Source organism: Haemaphysalis longicornis, unplaced genomic scaffold (genome assembly GCF_048455015.1).
Source record: "Haemaphysalis longicornis isolate Haplotype H1 unplaced genomic scaffold, Haemaphysalis longicornis Haplotype H1 scaffold_7, whole genome shotgun sequence".
Lineage (NCBI taxonomy): Eukaryota > Metazoa > Arthropoda > Arachnida > Ixodida > Ixodidae > Haemaphysalis > Haemaphysalis longicornis.
In genome coordinates, this window is record NW_027526422.1 from 41,445,566 (window position 1) to 41,468,885 (window position 23,320).

At 48.2% G+C, this 23,320-nt stretch overlaps 1 protein-coding gene and 1 long non-coding RNA gene across 3 annotated transcripts; both read right to left on the bottom strand.

Moving 5' to 3' along the window:
• Nucleotides 1–6,464: 6,464 nt before the first annotated feature.
• LOC144145310 (protein D3-like) lies at nt 6,465–9,365 on the bottom strand. 2 transcript variants are annotated; one of them, XM_077676875.1, is made up of 2 exons: nt 8,510–9,365; nt 6,465–6,607 (listed from the first exon to the last, which is right to left on the bottom strand). In XM_077676875.1, exons 1-2 carry the CDS (start codon nt 9,169–9,171, stop codon nt 6,487–6,489), a joined length of 783 nt encoding a protein of 260 aa, XP_077533001.1. In that variant the 5' UTR covers nt 9,172–9,365; the 3' UTR covers nt 6,465–6,486. The 2 variants fall into 2 exon arrangements, with proteins under 2 accessions (XP_077533001.1, XP_077533002.1); XM_077676876.1 differs by lacking the exon at nt 6,465–6,607 and having other exon boundaries at nt 8,202–9,353.
• A 6,021-nt stretch (nt 9,366–15,386) lies between these two features.
• On the bottom strand, nt 15,387–20,007 carry LOC144147409 (uncharacterized). The gene is made up of 3 exons (XR_013317918.1): nt 19,761–20,007; nt 19,494–19,570; nt 15,387–16,588 (listed from the first exon to the last, which is right to left on the bottom strand). It is a non-coding gene; the product is annotated as an uncharacterized LOC144147409 (long non-coding RNA).
• Nucleotides 20,008–23,320: the final 3,313 nt, after the last annotated feature.

Here is a 23,320-nt window from a genome sequence, read left to right on the forward strand (position 1 = left end):
TACTCGCATGGATGCCAGTTCGCATATGGCTTGACGGAAACGAGGCATGCTACAGCCCGAACAGTCAACCTTCCGGTCACTGCGCAGGTCCCACGTGAAACAGAGCTAATCCAGTCGCAGCACAGGTCTCAAGCACGTCTACACCATTACCGTATCGAATGATGCGCCACGGGTGACAGGCTGTTGGGCTGCCTTCTTTATCCGTGACATTCTGGTGCCGTGAAACCGGAAGGCTTAGGCCATGAGCAGACTTCACCTGATGCGGCGCAGTCTTTGAGGATGCTAGGCCTGAGATCCCTTGGAAGCTACCTGATTCTGCCGGCCGGGTCATCGAATGCTGTCCATTGCTTGAGCTCGTGACTAGGCCGCTCGGTAGCCTGTCTTCGCGCCGACTGCCATGGAGGAGGCGTATATGCGTTTTCTAGCCAGTACAGCCAGCCGTCACCAGGGGTGTAGCTACGCCGCCACGGCGCCACCGTGACAATGAGAAAAGCCGTCACAAGGGGCGTAGCTGCCATTCAGGGGACCTCTCCCTGTATGTAACCACCGTGACGTTACGAAGCACATGTGCGTGACGGGTGGCGCCTGCTGGCGGCCGCAAAATGCTGCGGTGGTTTGCAGCAGGGATTTATCACACACCCCCACAAGGATTTCAACACCCCTCAAAAAGATTCCACAACTACCGGCACCATGCCCAGGGATTTATACGCACACCCCAACATCCCCCCAACACTCCTTTAGGAGGATTTCGACACCTCCCCCTCCACCCAAATCGATATTCTGGATAAACCGTGGACGGCAGAGACAGAGAAAACATTTTTATTTATTGAGCTTTCGGATCTGTCGAAGTTCACGCCGCCGTGGAAAAGTGGAGATGACAGAGTACGACATCCGCGCCTTGTATTTTATTTTATTACACGAAACACACTGCAATTTTGTGGAATGTTTTCTTTTCATTTCATTTCTTTTTACTTTATTTCCAATTCCAACATGATAGTAAAAAAAAACTGCTTGAACCCATAGCCAAAGGCTAGTATAGGCTCCAATGTTGCGATACAACGCATTGTAACAGGATACAGAATACAAGATGCGAAATAATTGCGAATACAAAAAAGAAGATTAAGGAATTGTACAAACATAAGATGATGATGACGATGATATATTCACACACTCAAACCTGGGTAGGATAACAGAAACATGCAATTTTTATACACAAACAAAAGAAAGGCAATGAATAATAACAATTACGCAGTAAACGTTTGCTGGGCGTAGTGATATTTGTAGTCAAAAGTTTAACGATTTTGTTGCTATTTGGGAAGTGACTGCTGGTCACGGAGACTCATTAAGGAGGGCAAGGAAATGTTTCTTGATTTTATGGGGAAGTGTACAGCCGATTTTATATCCCAGGGGCAAGCTATTCCACATTTTGGTACCGACGAACTGTATATCTTCATTTTATCTTTTCAACGTAGCCGCTCAAGTCCTATTCTAGGTAATCAACCGTTTGTTATTAGGGCTGCAGTCAGTCCAGAACTCACTACGGTCCCTCCCAGGTGTAATCTCGCATTCGTTTTTCGCATACATACCTATCGCACTGATTGAGCAGTCCTCGGACAACCAGCCCGCGTACTACCTGCGAGTGAGGCCGAGATTGATCCGTTCTTCCTGCGCCCGCCCCGAAAATCGGTGGTTCTGCACCTTGTTTTCCAATGCACTGAAGGAGACAAAAGCGCTTCCGCAGAATGGGCGTACCACGTGACCACCGTGGTGGTGAGTTGGTGTGGCCTTCACCGACGGCGCGGCGCCACGCCGCTGGCGGCCGTCGGCAAGGCGGCACGGCAAGCTCGACGCTAGTGTGCACGTACCTATACCGTCATCCGGCACGGCAAGACCAAGACCGCGGCAGCGTCCGGTTACAGCCAGATAACCGCTGAGGCTGACAAGGTGGCGAACGCGCCCGCTGTGTGTGAGCCGTGCGTTTCTGACCGCCCGAACGCCCACACAGCTGCCGACGAGTCTGATTGTCCAGAGCAACCAGCGAAGAAGGCAGCGGATTCCCTTGAGGGACGACTGAATGTACCCAGCAGCCAGCCCAACGGTGACTGCACCGTCATCGCAGGCGGCCACGGAACCGGCGTCTCCAAGGGCCCCGTGACCACGATGTATACGATGATGCGGCCGACCCGGACCCGTCCAGAGGGACGTTCTCCGACGGTTTGGACGTCGCTGCCGCTCGTGGGGGTCCCTTGCTGAGAGAGCACGTGGTTCTTGGGCGCCGTGAGCGGGCGCCGTTCCCACTTGGCAAACCTGCACATTCGTGCGCGCTGACTCCTCCGTTGGAATCTCTGCTGGCGTCAGCGCTTGCTGGTGTTCCCGATTGCGATCGGCTGCCTGCTGCCGCGATCGTTTTTCCCGCGCGCAGCTCACCAGCCTGATAAGCGTTGCAGCTGATGACAAGACCAGCTACTACCCATACCGGCCTGCGCTGGCTACGCACAGGCTTGCAAGGGACACACGACCGCGCTCGTCAGTCGAAGTCTGCGTCCCCCGCAAGGCGAATTCCCTTATGATCCCGGGGGCTACGGCAGACCAGGAGGCGACTTGCCCGGTGCCTCGGGCGATGCCCGAGGCACCGGGCATCGCCCTCATGCGGTGTGCGACGGGGATGGTCTGCTTACGGATGAGCGAAATACGCCAGATGTGCAAGAGAACGGAAAAAGGTCCCCGGCCGTTAAGGAAGCTTGGCGCAGCACGGTTGAGCCAACGGAGGAAATGATCCTGAACGTGATAATGGTGAACGGTTTGTTCCTGCTACGGCTAGTGTTACGGGTGACCAGGCGGCAGCACGTCACCCGCGGCTGGCGGGACTACTGGTGAGCGAAGTCACGGTGGACTAGCGCGGTGATACTGACGTTCCTATGGCCCTCAAGCTTTAACAACTTCAACAAACTTCGACAACTTCGATATCAATAACCGTATCCTCCAGCGGAACGAAGTCTACCACATGCAATCGGGAACTCATCTTCGCCCTGTTGTGAACATCGACATCTCCTACGCATTCTATAGGGGTGCAGCGCGTTCTAAGCCACGGTGAACTGGTCAAAGCAGTTCTCCGTTCACAGTGACACGGCCTTGGTGAAACTTTCATCTTTCATTCCTTTTTTGGGACGTGGTTGCTTCTGAAGCGACCCTAACGAAAAAGCACGTCATGCGAAAAAGTGACTTCTGAAGCCGTGCTATACTGTCAGAAAAGTAAACCAGGGGCCACCCTAGGAACATGATGCTGTCGGCGCCGGCGACCTCCGAACTGAACGACACGCCATCGACAAACGCGAAGCGCCATCTTCTTCGAGGTCTAAGACGACTCGTCGCTTGAAATGATCCGACCTAGCAGTCGCAAGAACATTGCGCTCTGCTTCCTGTACCGGCGCATCCTCATTTGTGTCGGCGGAATCGGGGTGCTCGTCGAAATGTTCACGTTGGTATCTCCACGCGTACTTTTCCTTCCCTGTGACTTCTGCCGTTTCTCCCCTAGTGAACTTCGCAGTGGGCATACGGCTGCCTGTTTTTATTATCTTACATGGGTGCATTTGTGTATCGGCCGCAGCCTCCCATTTGTTTGGAAGTGTATATATTGCAGGCAGCCGGTACTTTAGCTTGTAGGGATATTTGCAGACACGCTCTTCTGATTGGTTGTTCAGGATTACTTCATTGCGAATGGCATGTCTACCTGTGCAGGTAGCAGTCTGCCACAGTTAGTGTGGCGCAGCGGTTGCGCCTCTGGCTCCTGAACGCGAAGTCAGGAACCAATTAAGGCCAGGCACGAATAGGGAATCGAACCAAGCCCCTGGTTCGATACCATGTGCTGCAATCTTTATTTCTTTATGAAATTTGTTCCTTGTGATTTTCGTCGCCTTATTCACGGTGTTTGTTTATTCAGAACCTCGATTATCCGCTCGGGTCTGTTGCGGCATTTCGTTTTTTTTTTTACTCGAGACTTGCCTTTATGGGTTTCGTTACGTTAGGTTAGGTTAGGCCGGCAACATTTCACGCAGCCTACTTTGCCGGCTGCCGGCACAATCGGCAGCCGGCAGATTCGCCGGGGAGAAAAGTTGCCGGCAGTTCCTTGCCATTGGCTGCATGGCTGAACTCGCATGACATGGGAAAAAACTGCCGGCAACTTTTCTCCCGGGCGAATCTGCCGGCTGCCGGCAAAATAGGCGTAGCCCAACCTTAGCCTACGGCACTTCAGGCACCTCACCATTTATTCAGCAACATGCCCACACTGTAACGAACGTCTTTTCAGAACGACACCAGATTATCCGCCCGCAACCCTTGAGCAGTGAAAGGCCGCGCTGTCACAACTCAGACATGGAAGACCAGCGACACTTGCATGGTTACCGGGCACGCAGAACAGCAGGGCCTTCGTTGATTCCGAGCACGGAGCTCCTTTTATTTGAAAAGAAATAGTCCTTGCCAACGGTCGGATATGCGCCGCCGGTGCTTAGGCCTATCGTTTCTCTGTGAGATTGCGACTTCGAACCCACCCGCAGATTGACCTTTTCAATGGGTATCGGTTGACTACGGAGGTGCTTGAAAGTTCTATGTCGCGCTCTCCACGATGATTTTTTTGGGGAGTGGGTATATTACCGCCAGCCGGCACTTCAGCTAGTAGGGATATGGGCATAATAAGCGAGCACTAGTCTTCCGACTACAAGTTTTCCCGCTCAATTTAATCCAATCGCCGTACAACTTAATCCAAGCACCAGCTAATTTAATCCAAGTGCCATCTAATCTAATCCAAACGCCATCTAATTTAATCAAGGTGCCAGCGAATTTAATTTATGCGTCAACCAATTTAATCCAAGTGCCAACCAATTTAATCCAGCTGTCGGAAGGTTGTTCAGGGGTGTTTTTTGCGGAATAGCTTTGCGGGCTTCGATGCACGTGGGGTGGTGAAAACGTGGTGTTTCTTGATGCATTATGTGCAAAATATCTTATGCGAACAGCCTAATATACATTTACTAACACGCGCAGACCGTTGCTGTGAGCTGACCGTCTGTGACAGCGCCGTCGATAACACACGTCAGAAGTATCGTCTGATCTTCGCGTAACCATGCCTTCAGAAGCTCATTTGATAAAGACGCACTGCTTAAATGCCCTGCAAATTCTGACTTTCAATAATTGAATGCTTTTCTACAGCGTTAAGCATTATTTCCGAATTATATCATCGTCTGCGAGATCGTCAAAAATATCGCCTGCTGGCGACAGAAATGTCGTCTGCTCGCGTAAAAATACGCTGGCAAATCTGCTTGGGTAACAATACGCTAGCAGACGATACTTCTGACTATCTCGCAGCACCGCTCGCCACCACCGGATCAAACGAGACCGCTCTCCTGGTCTGCGGGTGTTAGTAAATGTCCATTAAGCTGCGCGCTTATGATATTTTGCACGTAAGACATCAAGGAACAACACGTTTTCATCACACCACGCGCCAAGCTGCGCCTGATTCCGCACAAAACACCCCTGCCCTGAACAACCTTCAGACAGCTGGATAAAAGTGGTTGGCACTAGGATTAACTTCGCTGGCACCTGGATTAAATTCGATGACGTTTGGATTAAATTAGATGGCACTTGAATTAAATTGGTTGGCGCTTGGACGGATGTCCTGACCCCTCCCCTAATTTTTGAATTTGTGCTTTTCAGAAATATCGCTGAATAAAAAGGCTATCCCTCCTCCTAATCATCATCATGATCATGATCACTAAGAGAAGCGACCCCTCTCAGAAAAAAACTGGACCCGCACCTAAGTGAAATACCGACTGCCAGAAAAAAAAAAAAAAAAAAAAGTGGCGGCAAGATGATCACGTGGTCATGATCAGCCAATGGTGGCGCAGTGCCGGTAACATTTCGCTATTTTTTTGACGCTTCTGGCTCTTCCCCACCGCTGTTCACCCGCACGTTTGCCTCTCGCTGACGACTTCGCGTGGTCTCTCTTACATAATGCCGTTGGGTATATGCGCACAATAATCTGCATAGGTTTACGAATATCCTCATTTTGAGTGGATTGGTTAACTCACCCGTCATTATAATTCCTTCTGTTATTTTGCAGCCCTATTATAAGGCTATCTGAAAGGGGCCGCCAAAAATGCTACCGAACGTAACGGAGATGAACAGCTTGAACCATTTAGTTATAAGCCTGTAGCTGCTCATTTTGTTTTCTTTCTGTTACCGTTATGTTTCGTAGTTGAAAAAATACTAGTCTGGGTTCATGATCGCTTCGGGAAGAAACAAAGAATGAGGGGGAGCGAGAACAGAGGTTAAATTTTCGACTCGGGTTCAGTTACTCTGGAGACGAAACTTACAGCGTGCTGCAGGATGTAAAAATTCCGGAAAAAAAATATAAGGCCATCTACCCAGGATGGCGCACAATGAATTCAGACTATTTAATAAATCAGTCAACCTTGTCACGATTTTGTTCTTCTGTTACTTTATTGCATTTTTGATACTATACTTACGCTGCTCATAATATTTCTTTTTTTTCCGTCTTCGTCGTTGCCTTTGCAACCTTGCGTGTCCCTTTGCATTGGCATAGCTAGGTCTGCACCTGGTAAAGAAATATTTTCTTATCATTACCAATATTGTTACTAGAACAGCTACCATTACCAGTACAGGGGGGGTCAAAAGAAATGCGAACAACGGAGCGCACAGCCTCCGACACATGCTGCACCATCTGGCTGCGAAGTCAGTAAACTGCGCGCATGCGCACTTCTTCGAGAGCTTTGGAGAATGTGGCCTACGTTTAATGGAAATGCTTGACCAAGAAGCGACGCCGGTTGTTTACATTGAGGCGCCTTTTCACGCTACGTCGCCACTGAGGAGGACGATCGTTGAAGGGCATCATGCTAGCTGCAATCAGCCTGCTGCACGCTTGGCTGTCGAACGTAGTAGATAACAGGATGCTCAGTAGCGACAGAGCATAAAAAGACGCCTCAAAATAACCCTTTCAGTCACCGTGTCACCCATGGAGACGTGACTTTCTTCGTCATTTTCCTCGTCAAAACGAAAAGAGTTCATGCTGCAGAGCGGTGCGGCTGATGTTCGAAACCTACGGAAGTGAAAGGTAGCACCATGTGATGTGGAATGGCAGAACTAGAGTGTACTAGACACTCTAGCAGACCTCACTCATAAACATCGTTTCAAAATGGACGCCACCAAGTTCCGGTGTGTTGCCGTCCTAAGTTCTCTTTTACTGCGGCGTAAATCATTTATAAAGGCTAAAAACACCTCTTTCATGTGCAGAAATTATTATTTCACCCCCTTGTTTGTAAACTGCCTCAGGATATTTATTATTTTTATAGGTAAAAATAGGATGGAGTAATGGCGTCTCAGCATGAAGACACGACGCCATTTGCGTATGAAGTATTCTAGAGAGACTGAACCTTTTTTTTCTTACCTCTAGACACTTGACACTGCTAAACTTCGAAGTATGGAATTTTTCTGCAGTGAATATAATAATTCGTGACTGAAAGGGATAAATGACCCGCGTCGCTTCTTCATCAAGAATTTCCCCTAACAGTAAGCCGCACTCTCAAACACTCGTAAAGAGACGCATGCGCGGAGTTTACTGACAGTGCAGCTAGACGGTGCGGCATGCGTCGGAGGCTGTGTGCTCCGTTGTTCGTATTTCTTTTAATCCCCCTGTTATTGCTAGTGTGCCACTATAGTGGTAGAAGCGCGTGCCTACACAGGTGCTGTCTGTAAGTATGAAGGTCGCGTGCATTGAAAACAGCGGAAACCGAAGGAGCATAACACGGAACAAAACGCGAATGTGCTATAGTTTTCCTACCAACTGGCAGTCGATGCAAAACGATGCCAAAAATGCAAGTTCCCGCTATCCCTGGGATTTCGGCGATGCAAGTAGAATCGGTCACAGATAAGTAAACACGCGCTGATGACACGAGAAAGGGGTGTCGCTTACTGCGCGAGCTTTCATAATTTAAAAAGTTACAGCTTCGTTACGAGCTTGCTTTTTGAATAATGAAATTCTGTTATCCCACTCTTCTCGTTTCTTTTTTTGCTTGTCCTGCAGCCAGCCTAAAGCAGTTCTTGCGGTATCATAATTCCTTTGTTCTTCGAAAATAAAGCGACAAATATCGATAATATACGGAAGTATGAAAGAACTTCTCGACACAAATACGTTCCTCAAATAAAACATTTTATTAAGTCGTCATAAGATTGTTGTTTTGTTCTGAGGCAAGCTGAAACCAAAATTTGTTCGAAAGATATCACGCAGCCAGTGCGCTATAAATTCACTGAACAAAAACAACGAATATATGTGTTCGAGTGAATCAAAACAATGCCTATCACAGTGTGTTTCTTTGCGGCTAAGTGGTTCGCGTGGTGCTGGGGCATATGCTCGGGGCTGTAGTTTTGGTTCGCAAGAGAGCACTCAACGACTCCGTTACATCCACCAGCCAAGATCATGCGAGCAGCGCGAAAGGCTTACGGGTTCTCGGCGAAGAAGAAGGTGCCGCCAAACGGTCTTTTCATCAGTTTCGCTTCCTTGACGAACTCTTCCAGCTGGAACTTGGGTCTCTCTGCTGGCGCCAGTTTCTTCGCCTCCAGGCGCTTGGCGCCTTGACAGTAGGCCAGGAACGCGTATCTGTGAGGCCCCGATCCCGGCGGCGGCGCCGGCCCTGCGTATTCGACGGCCTCTTCGCCTTCGTGCAGCCTCTCGGTGCTGTTGGCATTGAGCACGAGCCAGTGCATCCAGCTGCGGAATTTGGGATCGCTGCGACTTGGAGCGTCCGGGTCGACCATGACCAGCGCAAACGGAGGCATGCAGTTGATGGCGCCCTTGAGCCGTACCGTCGGGGCCTTACTCGTCTGCTCAGGCGTCAGAGACATGTTTAGGCACACCTCTTCCGTTCCGTACTTCACTTCGAGCTCAGCGGCCGGGTAGTCGGACAGCGAGAGGTCAGCAACGAGGCCCGATGTCACCCAAACGTTGTCTTCCGCCTTTGCCGGGACTGGCATCGATTTTGTCATGTCGACGGTCGCCTGCATAGTTGTTTTGCTTCCCGCGTTTGAACTGTTTTGACCATTGGCGTCCCACAGCGTCACGAGCAGGAAGGTTGAGAGCTGGACGAATACCCAGTACGCCTTCATGGTCTGGCAGCCTTATGGTCAACGAAAACACGGAGCACAGCGACCAACCGAGCAGCCTACACTGGGGCAAAACAATGGCGACGCGACCGTATATATCTGCTCCATACGCCCTTCATGCCGTTGCCACGACGATCGGCACAGGAAAAGCCGGTCTACGGAGCACGTGTTGTTTGTTATCGCTGCCCGTTTTGTTCCCTTTTGCTTCGGGCCCCGCCCCTTACAGCTGCGGCGGCGACTGCTGCCGGAAGGTCTTCGCGCTGTCCCGCCAGATGACGCAAGGGAGGCGTGGGGCATAGGGTGCCTGGATGTTCCTCCTCGCCGCCCCTCCGTGACACGGAGGGGCGGGCGAGGAGGAACATCCAGGCACCCTAGTGGGGCAGCTTGCTGCTCGCCTCCATGCTGCTCGCACATGCTCGCTGGACCGTCGGCGCGAACTACTCATCCTTCCTCGCTATTGTTCGTGGTTTGGTAAAGGCGGCTGTATTTTTCTCCTTTTCTGTCTTCGTGCTTGGGGTCACAAGGAGAGTCTGCACTAAGCGGACGACCACATGTATTCGCCTCGGAGAATGGGCACTGTTTTTTTTACAGACGAAGTAGGTTACAAGCAGTAAACAATCGTTGCGCGATGCCCACAAATAATACAGCTTATTACTTGAGAGTTCCGCTGCAACTAAGTAGTATACTGTATATACAGACACGGTGGCTGTTTCCCTTTACATGCAAAGTTCTTTTCAGAGTTGTTTCACGTTTTTGTTTACTGCATTCTATGGGCACCAACTCAGATATACATAATACGTATCATGAATACCTGGCCACATATGCATATCTATAACCACCGTAATAATGCTGATTTGTAGCCTTATCAGATTTGAGGCAAATGAAGGACGTTGATGGAACTTTCCGCAAGAAACGAGTCCTGTTTAAGTTCCTACTTTCCCATCCCGCAATGATTCTTGCAATAGCCCGAAGCAACCGTCGCCTGAACAATACGGTGTCGGTTTCCGTCCCCTAAAGGTCAGCTCGGTCGTTCATCGATTCTGTCTTGATTATAAATAACTCAGTGATAGGCGAAGAAGCACGAGCGGACAGTGCTTTTTTTTTTGCATATCATTGATAAAAAAAGTAAGAAGAAAAGTGGCCCTAGTACCGCACCCGTAGGAAACCCGGACTCTATAAATGGGGCACCGACTGACGCGATCTCCAATTCGAACATACCTATCCCTACAGTGAAGGCAAGACGCGAGCCGTTCCGTTATAACTGAATTTTTAAGGGCAGTTCTTTGTGTATTGCGACCCAGGACGAGAAACTTGTCATACCCTTCCGCTAAGTCTAGACACGCCATTTTGACCATGCAGTATTGTCGTTTGGGAAGGGTAATGTACAATTTCAGACAGTTGACTTATCGTGGAAACTTTCCACCTAAGCACATGCAGACGGTAGTATAGAGCTCTATGATAATGCAGATACGCCATCGTATGTTTTGCTACTATAAAAGGCCTGCACCTGACGTCACCGTCGTCCTTTCTGGTTCAGTGCTCTCAGCTTGCTCAATGCTGCTCGAGATAGGAGCAGCCTCCCAGCGTGCACGCAGTGTATCAACATGGTACACGCTATCTATACGATAGATTAATTTTGAGCGCGTGCTGGTGGAAGACATTGACCGATAATTACCAGTGTCTGCTGCTCTGTCGCTTTCGTGTATAGGCGCGATTCTGTCCGCTTCCAGGAACTGCGAGTTATCATGCGTTTGTGAAGCTCCCAAGTTTTGCCGCCTATTTATCCTGGAAAGACAGCAATTTTTACACGTGCTGTTGTCTGCGTGGCTAGTGCGATCCAGTTCTTCGGCACACATCAGAGCTGAATATTCGTGAGCATCTAGCCCTCTTTCCTGTTAGCACTCTTAGCTTTAAAACACGTTCACGTGCACAATTAAAAAAAAAAACTGGTTGATTCATCTGTCACAGTAATCAGAGAAATACAAAAGTGAAATGTGCTGCGGAATTTGCAGCTGAGGTTGATTTCCAGTCGGCGGGTGTCTTGTGGGTGTGCTTGGCGAGCGACGTCCTGCTGGCGGGTCGCTTTGACAAAAGTGCACTGGCGTCATTTCCGTGACGAATATGACGTCATGAAATCTTGGGGTATCGCGGCATAAAACACTTTCCTGTTAAAATACAAAACCCAAAAACGTATAGCGAACTCTTCGGTACTAAAGGTCGCTTCTCCGCAAGAAGACCCTGTGTGCAGGGGTGCACCCTTTACAGGCCGCTTGCTTCGTTGTACGGGCGTCACTTCCGTGACGGATATGACGTCAGCGAAGTCTTTGTGTATCCGGGAACAAAACGCTTTTGTGTTAAAAGAATAGAGATAAAAACTTTACGCCGTAACACTGGCCGCTGAAAATGGTAAAGGTGGAAAGGGAAAGGGCGGAAGTGGAAGTTGTGTCAGTCATATAAGATACCTGTACGCTTCCACTTGTTTCAGACGCGCTTTTTTCTTTATTTGTTGGCGCAGCTGATAAAAATGTGGTGTAGCCAGCAAACCTACATAGATCGTATTTTTGTACGTTAAAGATCCTGCTGATTAATCTCAAATTCAGCGTTTCAAATGAGCACCAAGTCCAGCACGGATAGGACACGCGGTGCGAGAAGGGTGGGCGCTCTCAGTGATCGACATAGCGACGTAATCACGACCAACGTTTTATGGATTATTCAGTGCATGACCTATATCCTCCTGCTGCGGGAGGTCGGGAAATGATCAAGGAGTCCGCGAACTGAGTCTGCGCTGTATTTTTGCCTCGTTCGGCTTGCCGTCGTGGATCACATCAGACCGATCACCCGGGTGGTGCTGCCAGATACCGAGTTATGGTTGTCGGCCATGAAGGCGGCCACTCTATGTGTACACAGATGTTGCCTCCAGAGGTCTAATGTGCCGGTCAATATATTAGCGCATGTCAAAACGCACGGGCTTTTCCCAGAATCTCCACGTCAAAATATCACAAACGAAACACGGTTTAAAAGCAGTATAGCTGTGCCGAAAAGAACGCGCATGAGGCAGCACACTTGAAGGTGAACCGACATGACAAAATAGAACGCTTACACGGTTCCTCTGTCTTCTCTACTACTCAGTTCGAATCCTTGGTTAAACGGCACATTCCCTACAGATGGTAACAAACATTCTCCTAGCTATAAAATAACGGAACATCCGCGGCAATTTTTTGCGAAAAGTTGTAAAGAACAGGGATACAAATGTGAAATTATATCTTGAGACCTGCGGTAAAAAATAAGTAAAACGACTTCCAATTAAGCATGCTCAAGGTGATTGCTATTGCTCCAAAACATAACAATAACGAATACGGCACAGAGATTTGGGGGACCGCTTATCGTTGGAGGGGGGGGGGGTGCGATTGGGATATAATTTACCGATGATATTATGTGTATTCGCACACTGCGTCTCGAGATGGTGTGACGGTGCATACATGTTTTAAACGAAAACGCGAGGTTCTATCTCAAAGATGGCCTTGTTAAAATCTGAAAACACTGCAGGTATTCTGTAAAATGACACATTTTCTCGGCTAGCGCTAATGCCAGCTTGAACCTCTACATTTAACGAAGTAAATATTGCCTCAAACTTCCACGATATTGGAGCCTAAGCGCGCACAGTATTTAAACTTGAGTGACATCATTCAGTGATGGGAAAAAAAAATTAAAGCCGTTCCACTCAACGTGAAAGCTGTCGGAAGTGCAGAGCAGTGATTCGCCATAATAGACTAGCGCCGTTATCCGCTCACTGCTACCACCCAATGCAATTCAAATTTCCCGCCTTCGCAGCGCTCGCGTGCCCCCTGCCTGGAACTGCGCCAGCGGGAGTTCTGTTCTTTTTGTGCTTGCTTTTCCTCCCGCACGTGCCGGCGTTGCACTGCCGCTTTTTTTTTAATTTACTATCGTAAAAACCAACCAAACGAGCATTCCCAACTAAATGAACTCGGGCGCTGCCGATTAGTTACGTAAATTTCGCCTCAAATGTACCTAGTTTTCTTTGCGCTAAACAACGGGCCTAGTTTTCTTTGCGCTAAACAACCTATGTAATACCCTCTTCTAGAGGGCCTTTAGGGGTAACCTGAATGAATGAATGAATGTATGACAAGCGCCAGCCGTTCACGAGTTTCGAACGCTTATGACTATATAAACCGCTTGGCTTTTGAAGTCTCTGGGTTACGCCGCTACGACGGAACACCTTGTGTTTCTACTTGGGTCCAGCGAGCTAGCTACGACGACAAGGCGAGCCCCTAAAGTTCTCTGCACTCAAAAGACGTAGCGCCAATTACCTGGAGGTGGCTGCCGTTCCAGGAAGGGGTAATCGTGGCACTTTGCAGGATCTGCCCCTGTACGCGGAAACTGGTCGTTATTCGTTAGCAAAAGAACCATCGGCTATAGCACGTGCCCAGTCGTGCCTGATGGGAAAACTGACCGCCGCTCCTTCGCTTCGGTTTGACCATTCGCCGAGGTGGGGCTGACTGATGCATATAATGTGTTTGGCGCTCCAGAGTACATTGCTGTCCCCACTAAACAAAATGTAATGTCATTGTGAATAAATATGCTCACGAAAACAGCTCAGTGTACACAGAACAGCCTCGCGTTCTCCTTCTGTGCTGTTTTGGAAACGACCACTCATCGCTACGCGAACACTTTCCAGCCGAGCGGTGGTGCGCTCAGCGGGTGTGTCAACGGCACGACGCCTCCGCGCTACTCTGCTGGCAACATCAAGTGGTCACTGGGGTCGCGGCAACCATGTCACCGGGCACGTTTTAAGGGCGAAACGCGCTGCACTCTGTTGTGGTGCCTTTTGTTCCTCGAAGCCATTCTAGAGTATCTGCCATCCCGACGCCGCCGACTGGTTTCAATGCCGGGGCCTGTGATGCGCGCGCAGAGACGAAGCATGATTGGGGCCAACTCTGCTGGGGCTTCCCTCCTCTCGACCTGCTAACGCGTAGCAAACGGCGCGGCTGGATCTCTTCAACGAGCACCCTCCACCCAACCCCCCTCCAGAGTCCACCAAAGCGACAAATACAGGACTGCGGCTTCGCTGGTTTGCTTAGCGTCCCTGAGAATAAATTTCGCCATTAAAATGCCTTTGAGCCACGGACACTTGCACCACCACCGCCATCGCCATCGATGGGGCAGACACGATTTGTGATCAGTAAATGCTGGAGGTGAAATCTTCATTGCGTCACATTACTTACGCGCTGCGATGTAAAAGGATTTAATGCCCGGCATCGTTGCCCTTCCTTTGGTTCTTGCCGCTAACTTCGAAACCGAAGCAACGCGCCCACCACGGCAGCCCGTCCCAACAAATGCAAGTGGGATATTTCCAGCTGAGCTTTCTCTTCTCTTTCAAGGCTTCTTCATTGTTAGAGGGGCCATGCGGACAAAACACAAGTTTGGTTCACTCGAAAGAGTGCCTCGTTAGAACTATACTGACGTCACTTTTACACTCTAAGAAAAATGGTAGTCAGTATTGACTCATTTTACAGAGTCATTGGCTTGCTACAGAATTGACTACCTTTGGACTCTTATGGGGAGGGTCACCAGACTCTCTTTCAAACAGAGTACTGGGACTCTTAGGGAGGGAGTCGTGACGAAGAGTCAAAAGTGAGTCTGCAGGACTCCTGATAATTAGTCACGGTGACTCCGAAATAGTAAACAAAAAGAGTCTGCTTGACTACGTTATGGCCCAGCAATGAGAGTCGTCCTGACTCTGTTTGGAAAAGAGTCTTGTGACTCTGTTAGACCGAGTCAAAAAAGCGTATGCAGGACTCTGTAAGGGAAGTCACCTCGACTTCTCATTTTCAAACGAAGGGAGTCTTCATGACTACTTTGCGACTAGTAAAAGTAGTCACTCAGACTCTCCTTTTGGCTACAGAGAGCCCGCTTGGCTACTTTGGCTACTACATGAACCCAGCCAAGTCGCCCTGACCTGCTGAAAGGGAATCCCGTGACCCCTGAGATAGGGCATGCAGGACTCTGCAGCACCGTCACCGACACTGAAAATCTGCAAAGAAAAAGTCCAGTCGACTATTTTCCGACTCGAGCAAACAGAATCCCTTCAGAGTCGATAGGGTAAAAAATACCATACAGATACTATTATGACCCTATAAGGACAGCCATGCATACATGCAAGAAACATCAATGCAAAGTACCAACACAACTATTTTATTGAAATAAAGCCTACAACCGTTTTAAATTTTAAGTTATGCATTGGCGCAATGACTAGAAAAAATTGATACAAAATAAAAATGACGAGTTTTTGTTTTAGACAACATTACATGAATAGAAGAAACGTGAGAAATACAAGATTCAAAATTATCACCTTAGACAACATTTGTGTCTCACATAACAAAAACTTGTTACATCGAACGGGACAAGCAACACTGAGTTCACATATACAAAACACAACCCTACAACAGTGATCAGCCACCAGCTGCTGGCTCACAACTTAACAAAATGTCAAGTGAATATGAAAACACAAATTTTTTTAAAACCACATTATAACAAATATTTGAAAATGTCACGTTAGACAACTGAAGTGAAAAAATTCTAGAACAATACAACTCGCAAATTGAAAACAGGACAATAAAATACACAAAACAGAGTTCGGGAGAGTGTTATTGCTTAATAAAATTGTAATCTTGAACACATTCCTATTTAATGCATACAGCTGATGATGATGATGATTGTAGGGTTTAACGCGCCGACGCAACGCAGGCGATGAGGCGCGCCGTAGTGGAGGGCTCCGGATTAATTTTGACTACCTGGGGATCTTTATCGTGCGCCGAAATCTCGTACACACGGGCGTTTTTGCTTTTCGCCTCCATCAGAAAAGCGGCCGCCGCGGCCGTTAATGCATACAACTAGGTTCGGCTTTATAATAAGGTCACTTTTACCACTCATACGCAATGCAAATGAACATTAAAAAAGGGTGTTAAAGAATTATGAATTGATGATTGTTATAATTTTCCTGAGAATATTTTGTTCATTTTGGAACACAGAAATTTACTCGGAGGCTATATGTTCCAACACCCACCAGTTGATCTGCTGTCGCTGGACAATGTATTTATTCCCTGGCTTTCCCTGCACGAGCTCTCAAGGTAGTGACTACCTTTGTCGCCGGCATTAAGATGCTCAAGCATGCGCCCGTTTGCACCACCATCAGTTCCTCCGAAACTGTAAAGGTCTGCTTTGCAGACTTCACGTACTGCAGGTTGTATGCCCAGTACATGGCACATACAAGAGCGATTCCTGACGTGAAGTCAAAGACGTTAACGGATACATGTTCGCACACCATCTTAATTGAGTCGGACCCGAGTGGGCTGCTCCCCGTGTACAGCAGAGTCGGGTACGAGGATGCAGTATTTCGGTCCTGTAAAAAAAAAGACAAATAATGCTGAAATTATTCGCTGTAAAAAAAGTTCTTTATGTGAACAGTCATCAATATGTATAAATTATTACTCTGACTGTCTTTACTATGCCACGTGGACTGAAAAAGAAAATACCTGCGATGATAAGTTACAGGGTAAGCTCAGTTATAGTACACCCTCCGGTTATGCGAAGACCCCCTTCATATGATTAATCATTGGGGTCGCAGCAACCTGCCCCTGGAACCTACGCATTAAATACACCGGTTGTATAACGCACAAGTACACGCAGCTAGCTTCATGTGATGCACGACTCGCAACCTGACACCCCTATTGCGGTTAAAAAACCTGCATACTTCCCGCCTTTCATGCCGCTTTTTTGCCACATTTTCCTTTAGGCTGTGGCTAGCGTTCCGTCCAGACGGAATACAACTGAGAGCGTAGCGTTCCGTCCAGACGGAGCCGGCGTGAAATTTGTACAGTTCCGTCCAGACGAAAGTAAAACCGGCTGATTAGACGCCATCTTGAGTATTCATATTGGGTGTAGTGGTTGCGCCTCGGATAATGGCGCAATCGTGCCGGGTTCGATTCTCCTGGATCCTGCTTTTTTTTTTTGCATGGTTGTGCCAGCGTCTTGTAACAGCTAACTTTGCGCCAAGTCGGTTTAAATTTCGTACTCAACAGAGCCAAGGCCGACGTAGCCATCGCTAGTTACGCTCGATCTCCTGTAATTATTACCAGTGATTAATTAACAGCTAGGGACTCAGGCTAGTCTCAGTGGGTGGTAGCGGTTTGGGCGGTTTGGTAAAAATCAATACCGACTGCTGTCGCTGAAATATTGTGAAGCGGGTGGCGGGTAGCGGCTTGGAGATCCGTTCGGATTGAGATAGAGTTAGTACGATCATCTGTGATTACTAATAATGACTAATAATAAACATTGATTCTGGCTAGTCAGTGAGCGGAAGCGGTTTGGCCTGTTGTGTAAGAAGAAAAAAAAAAAGACTGCTCTCAACGTGAGCTGTGTTTCCTCTGGACGGAACTTTAGTGACAGCTGCCTTACCGTCTGCACGGAACTCGACACTTTTCTCTTCGCGTAATAATTAACAGTGACTCTGTCTAGTCAGTGAGCGGAAGCGATTTGGCAGGTTGGGTGAAAATAAAAAAAAAGACTGCTCTCAACGCGGGTTGTGTTTCCTTAGGACGGAACTTTAGTGACCCTTTCCGTCTGGACGGAACTCGACACTTTTCTCTTCGCGTTCCGTCCAGACGAAATGGCAACTGTCACTAAAGTTCTGTCCAGAGGAAACATAACTCGCGTTGAGAGCAGTCTTTTTTATCTTTAACCAACCGGCCAAACCGCTTCCACTCACTGACTAGCCTGAATCACTGTTAATTAATCACTGGTAATAATTACAGGAGATCGGGCGTATCTAGCGATGGCTACGCCGGCCTTGGCTCTGTTGAGTACAAAGTGAAGACCGACCGCTCTCACCACATCAATTGTAAATTGGGCGCTAAGTTAGCTGTTACAAAACGCTGGCCCAACCACGCAAAAAAAAAAAAAATGTCCGGGGGTAATCCAACCTGGTACGATCGTGCCATTATCCGAGGCGCAACCCCTACACCAAATATGAATACTCGAGGTCGCGTCTACTCAGCCGGTTTTACTTCCGCCTGGACGGAACTGTACAAATTGTATGCCGGCTCCATCTGGACGGAACGCTAAGCTCTCAGTTGTATTCCGTCGGGACAGAAGGATAGCGCTCTCCGTCTGGATGGAATTTTAGCACTTGTATATCGTTCCGTCCGGACGGAACGCTAGCCACAGCCTTTCCTTTAACATTGCGCTATCTCCCGGCTTGTCTCTTTGAGGCACTACTCTTTTTCTACTCGTTTCTTTACTACCCCAGTATGCTCAAGGCATTATCTCAAGCAATCGCGACTGCAGCCGCTCGTGCCTGATTTTTTGTTCACAATCGGTGAAGGGTGCTCAGAGCCACAAGGTCAATTTTTATTTTTCTGGCTGAGCACAACAAACAAATGCCACAAATGCCACTAACGCTTGGTGATAAGATCAAAATAACCGAAGAGACCGAAAAAGCGCTGAGCTACCGCCGACCCTTCCATCTACATTCGTTGCTTCTTTGTTCACGAATAACCCATTTAGCAAATGTCCTGCTTCAGAAAATGCCCTGCTTCACCCACTGCATTTGCATTCTTCTCGCACTTTTGCTATGTTCAGCTTTATCCCATGGCTGTGTGTGTACACAGCTAACACAGCAAAGCGTCTTTGGAGGGCACATATTGTGGAAGTAAATTTTTTTTCCTGGAATAGGTGCTTAGGTCACGCACTCACAAATTACATGAGGACAAGTTACACAGCAAATACCATGTTGCGCCGAACCATTTACAAAGCGCTGTTTGTCCATTTTCGACTTCACATGTCTGTATCTAGTCTGTGCTACTTCAAGATGTTAAAAAACACTAGCAACTACCCCACTGTGGATCTTTCGAAAGCTTGACTTTGCTGGCTGATATCTTAAACACACTGGTTCCTTCCCAGGGTCTGGAGCTCCCCTTAAGGCTTCTCTTTATGGTAAGTTACAAAATTGAGGTTATCAAGAAACCGAAATTTTGAGTGCACTTCACCTTTAGGAAAGCAAAAAAAGTACAGGGTCAGGGCTATTTCGCTACCTCTGGTCAAAGTAACCATGAACGTTAAGCCTAAACACGTCAGCCAGCCTTTTAAAGAGCAAAAATTTTTTCCCAGCTGCTGTCTCTTACATGTAATCATTTCTTTTAGTTTAAGATTGGGTACACCCTAATATTTTTAATGCCGAGGGCAACTCAAGCCAAGAGCTCTTTGCTAATGTTGCCATCTAATTCGCAAATTAAGCTCACTGTTCTCACCAGTATCGTGAAGATGTCATCCTCTCTTTCCTTCGCCAAATAGGGCAACCAAACAGCAGCGCTGACACCTTTTGCATCTGTAAAGAGAACAAACTAAAGTTGCACAGCCGAACCCAACTGATGGAAACCATTTGCATCGATTTATCCAGTATGTCGAACTCCTTCCGGTAACAGTATAATTGCAGTGAAACATATAGCAAAAATTACGTCTATATCATATGAAAATACAAGCGAAACCCGCTATATCAAAACGGCAAATGTTCTCACCAGTATAGTGAAGATGTCATCCTCTCTTTCCTTCGCCAAATAGGGCAACCAAACAGCAGCGCTGACACCTTTTGCATCTGTAAAGAGAACAAACTAAAGTTGCACAGCCGAACCCAACTGATGGAAACCATTTGCATCGATTTATCCAGTATGTCGAACTCCTTCCGGTAACAGTATAATTGCAGTGAAACATATAGCAAAAATTACGTCTATATCGTATGAAAATACAAGCGAAACCCGCTATATCGAACGGCAAATGACGCCGGATATAGCAATGGAACAGTTGATACACCTTCAACCGTTATCAAAGGGAACTTATTTAACACTAGTTCACCTTCACAAACATTATAGTGAGAGTGAGGGCTGGGGGAGGGGAGGAGGGCAGGCCCATTAGTGCTAGTAAAATCTGCGGAGCGGGCAGTACTGAGCATGGTTTGGGCGCGACCCAGGTGTCCATCGTTATTTGCTCAAGTTACTGCACCCTACATGCAAAGCTATGTCGGCAATGTGACGCCAGCACACAGGGGGAGCAGGCGCTCCTGTGAGCCGAGCACACAGTGGCCGTAGATACCATACAATCTCGCGCCGGATCACTAAAAATTGTTGTCAGCGCTCTGGCGGCATGGCGACAAAGCAAACATGCGAGCGAGCAGACAGCAACATATCGCAGTGGGACACGCAGCCTCGCTCCCGACATCTCAACTACGCATGTCTGTACGTTTTCCTCGGCCGCTGCCAGGTGACGGCACCGGGATCTTCGGCCGTGCGCTCCGCGGTTCGTATTTGAATTGTTCATTACTGTTAGCGCAGAATTATATTCTACCAATACATACGCGTCCCGCATTTGTACGAAGTGACTGCTGCTCGGCGCCGAAATAAGCCGCTGTCGAACACCTACTCGTTTCTTTTCATGTTGACATTTCGCCCCTCTGTCAGCCTGAGCCAAATTCATCAAAGCGCACTCAGCGTTCCGTGTTCAGGGTCAAATAAAAGCGCCAGAAGAAGTAAAACAAACTTTCACTGCGCCTAGACCGTGGAGCGGCCATCGTGTTCAAGGTCGCCGTTTCGTCGGCGGTGAGCCATCGGCGGCGGCTAGCGCCAACGGTCATGCTGCCCTGTTCGCATACTCAGGCCGTCGAAAAACCTGCCACTCACGCAGACATGCGGTTAGACGCTTCTGCCACGACTGTCCGCATAGTATTCAAGCAGCATATTACACAATTGAGCGTTATTCGCAGAGTGCACGAAGTATTTTCACGAGGGAAAATCGAGATGCAGTTTCTGTGTTGCCGCAGCTCCGTCCGTATATCTTCCCATATCATGGACGCTGTCCTCACGTGGAGCACGGCAAAAGCACTGTAAAATTGTCGCGACACTGACCAGCGAGACCACGTAGTTACGAAAACCACCCTAACGGCCACAACACAAAGAACGCCCCTCCCGGCGGAGCACGCCGGCAGTTCAAAAATTTCCACTCCGCGGCGCCTGCTCGCCTGCTCGCGGGAAACGCCTGACGTCACATCTGCGGCGACCAATCAGAGCGGCATCTTTTTTTTTTTTTTTTCTTTGCTCCTCGTATCTGTTCCCCTCTCCCGCAAAGTTGCGCCCCAACCCGAGTCAAAGAAGAGTCGCCAAAATTATGACTATGTTCTGTGACTCCCTTTTGACTCACCAAGCGTTAAAGGTAGTCGCGGCGCCGGGGACTCTCTTTTGACCACCTTTTTTCTTAGAGTGTAACGTAAACTTCGCTCAAATTTAAGCTATATAATAAGAAAAAAAAGGGAATGGCCATGTGATTCACTAGCTCATTTCCCGCACTAGATCATATGACGTCATGTGCGCAGCCCTACGATTGCCTGAGGCCGGCAGAAGCGAACGGAAGTTTTTAGGCAGGGCTCATAAGCTTGCAGAACGAGCTATTTTCACTTGTGTAATGCATATTTATTTTATAGAAGTAAGAATGGTGGGTTAAACAATGGAAGCTACGAAAGTACATACAAACATAGAAGTACGAGTTCCTACTGCTGTTGGTACTGCGCGCACTATGCTTGCGATAGCTGCACAGCAGTGCGACGCTTTGGGGTTTTCCTCACATGACACTGGCCGATTGGCGTAAGCGACATTGTCTTACGTGATCCTGTTTGTCAAACATACCCCATGTTTCACGAAACGATGACTATCTACCGTAACAAAAACAAGCCACGTGCAATCACGGCCAAAAACAAAGCATAGGCGAATAGCGGTGCGAAGCAGTATGGTTGCGCCGTTTAGGAAGAATGACAGTAAACAAGGCTCTGCACTCCGTTGCAGACCTAACAACGCACTTGAATTTCGCTTGCAGACCCTTCCTTGTGACGTCATGGCAGGCGTCGCAAAACACATGATTTCCCGGGAGAATCAAAATTTGAACTTAAATTGCTCAATTTCTCAGTGAATACGGCATCATTTGCTGCTTGACAAGCGCTTTGGGCACTATAAAACACCAAATGGCCCCCTTAAGAAGCTGTGGGTGGACCAAGGAAGTAAGCGGATAGGCTGTTTCTTCCGTTATTCTGATGAACGCCAAAAATATCTATTTGCACTGAATTTATTACCGGGTCTGATATTTTGCTGAGCTGGTATCACGATTGACTGGCTTGATAAACTGATATGTTCGGATTGACGAAGTAAAGATGTGCTGTAGCTAACCGAGCAGCTCAGCCGGGACGAAAAGAAACAGCTCGCTTTTGTGGAAGAACGACCTCACGGCCCATTACTTGAGTCGTGCATGAAAGGCCTGCTTCGTTCGCATAAAGACATGCAGTCTCGCTCTCTCTCCTTGCCTTGTTATGTACGCGGTTGTCACGCCAGAACGCACCGGCCCGTGTAAGACCAATTTCCCTGCCCTCCTCTTCTCCTCTATACGGTGTGCACAAAGCTCAGCTGCAGCAGCTGCCCGCAAAAAACACCGCATGGAAATACTTTCCACTTGCCCTTGATGTAATGACCACACGCCGTTTGGTTACGCATAAACCGAGGACGGTAGATTCTGTCACAAGACCAGGCGTGGAAAAGATTTACTTGTATGTTGCTGCGCACTTGAAAGCGCTTTGTGGCCACGAGTGATCGAAACCTGAAACTTCTCCCCCGGCAACCAGATTAACAAGGTTAATGGATAGGAACCCCCCTCCCCCCCTACACACACACACACACACACACACACACACATACACACACACACAAAAAAAAAACGTGTGGGAATTTGTTGAATGTGTTGGCAGAAGGAGGGCTGTAAGCGGAGGTGCGAAAATACTGCATGCCAAGTTCTTTCCTTCCGGAGTCTATACACCTTTTTATCCATTAATCCTTCATAAGATCAGGACTTGATCTGGGCTGTGTTACGCATGCGCAGTTACATCTTCCTGTCGACTGCGCCAATTATAGGGCCGCTAGCACAGCCCACTGATAAAATGGCAGCTCCTAGGACGTTAGAAAGGTCTATACAGAATTCTGAAAGTAGAAATAACGACGGTGGTGCAAAACGATACGGAATATGTGCGAGTTCCTACTTTTTCCTCTGC

Coding starts and splice junctions, on each gene's coding strand:
- LOC144145310 (XM_077676875.1), bottom strand. CDS start 9,171: ATGAAGGCGTACTGGGTATTCGTCCAGCTCTCAACCTTCCTGCTCGTG. Junction 6,608..8,509: donor TTCTTCTTCGCCGAGAACCC/GTAAGCCTTTCG, acceptor TTTCTTTACCAG/GTGCAGACCTAGCTATGCCA.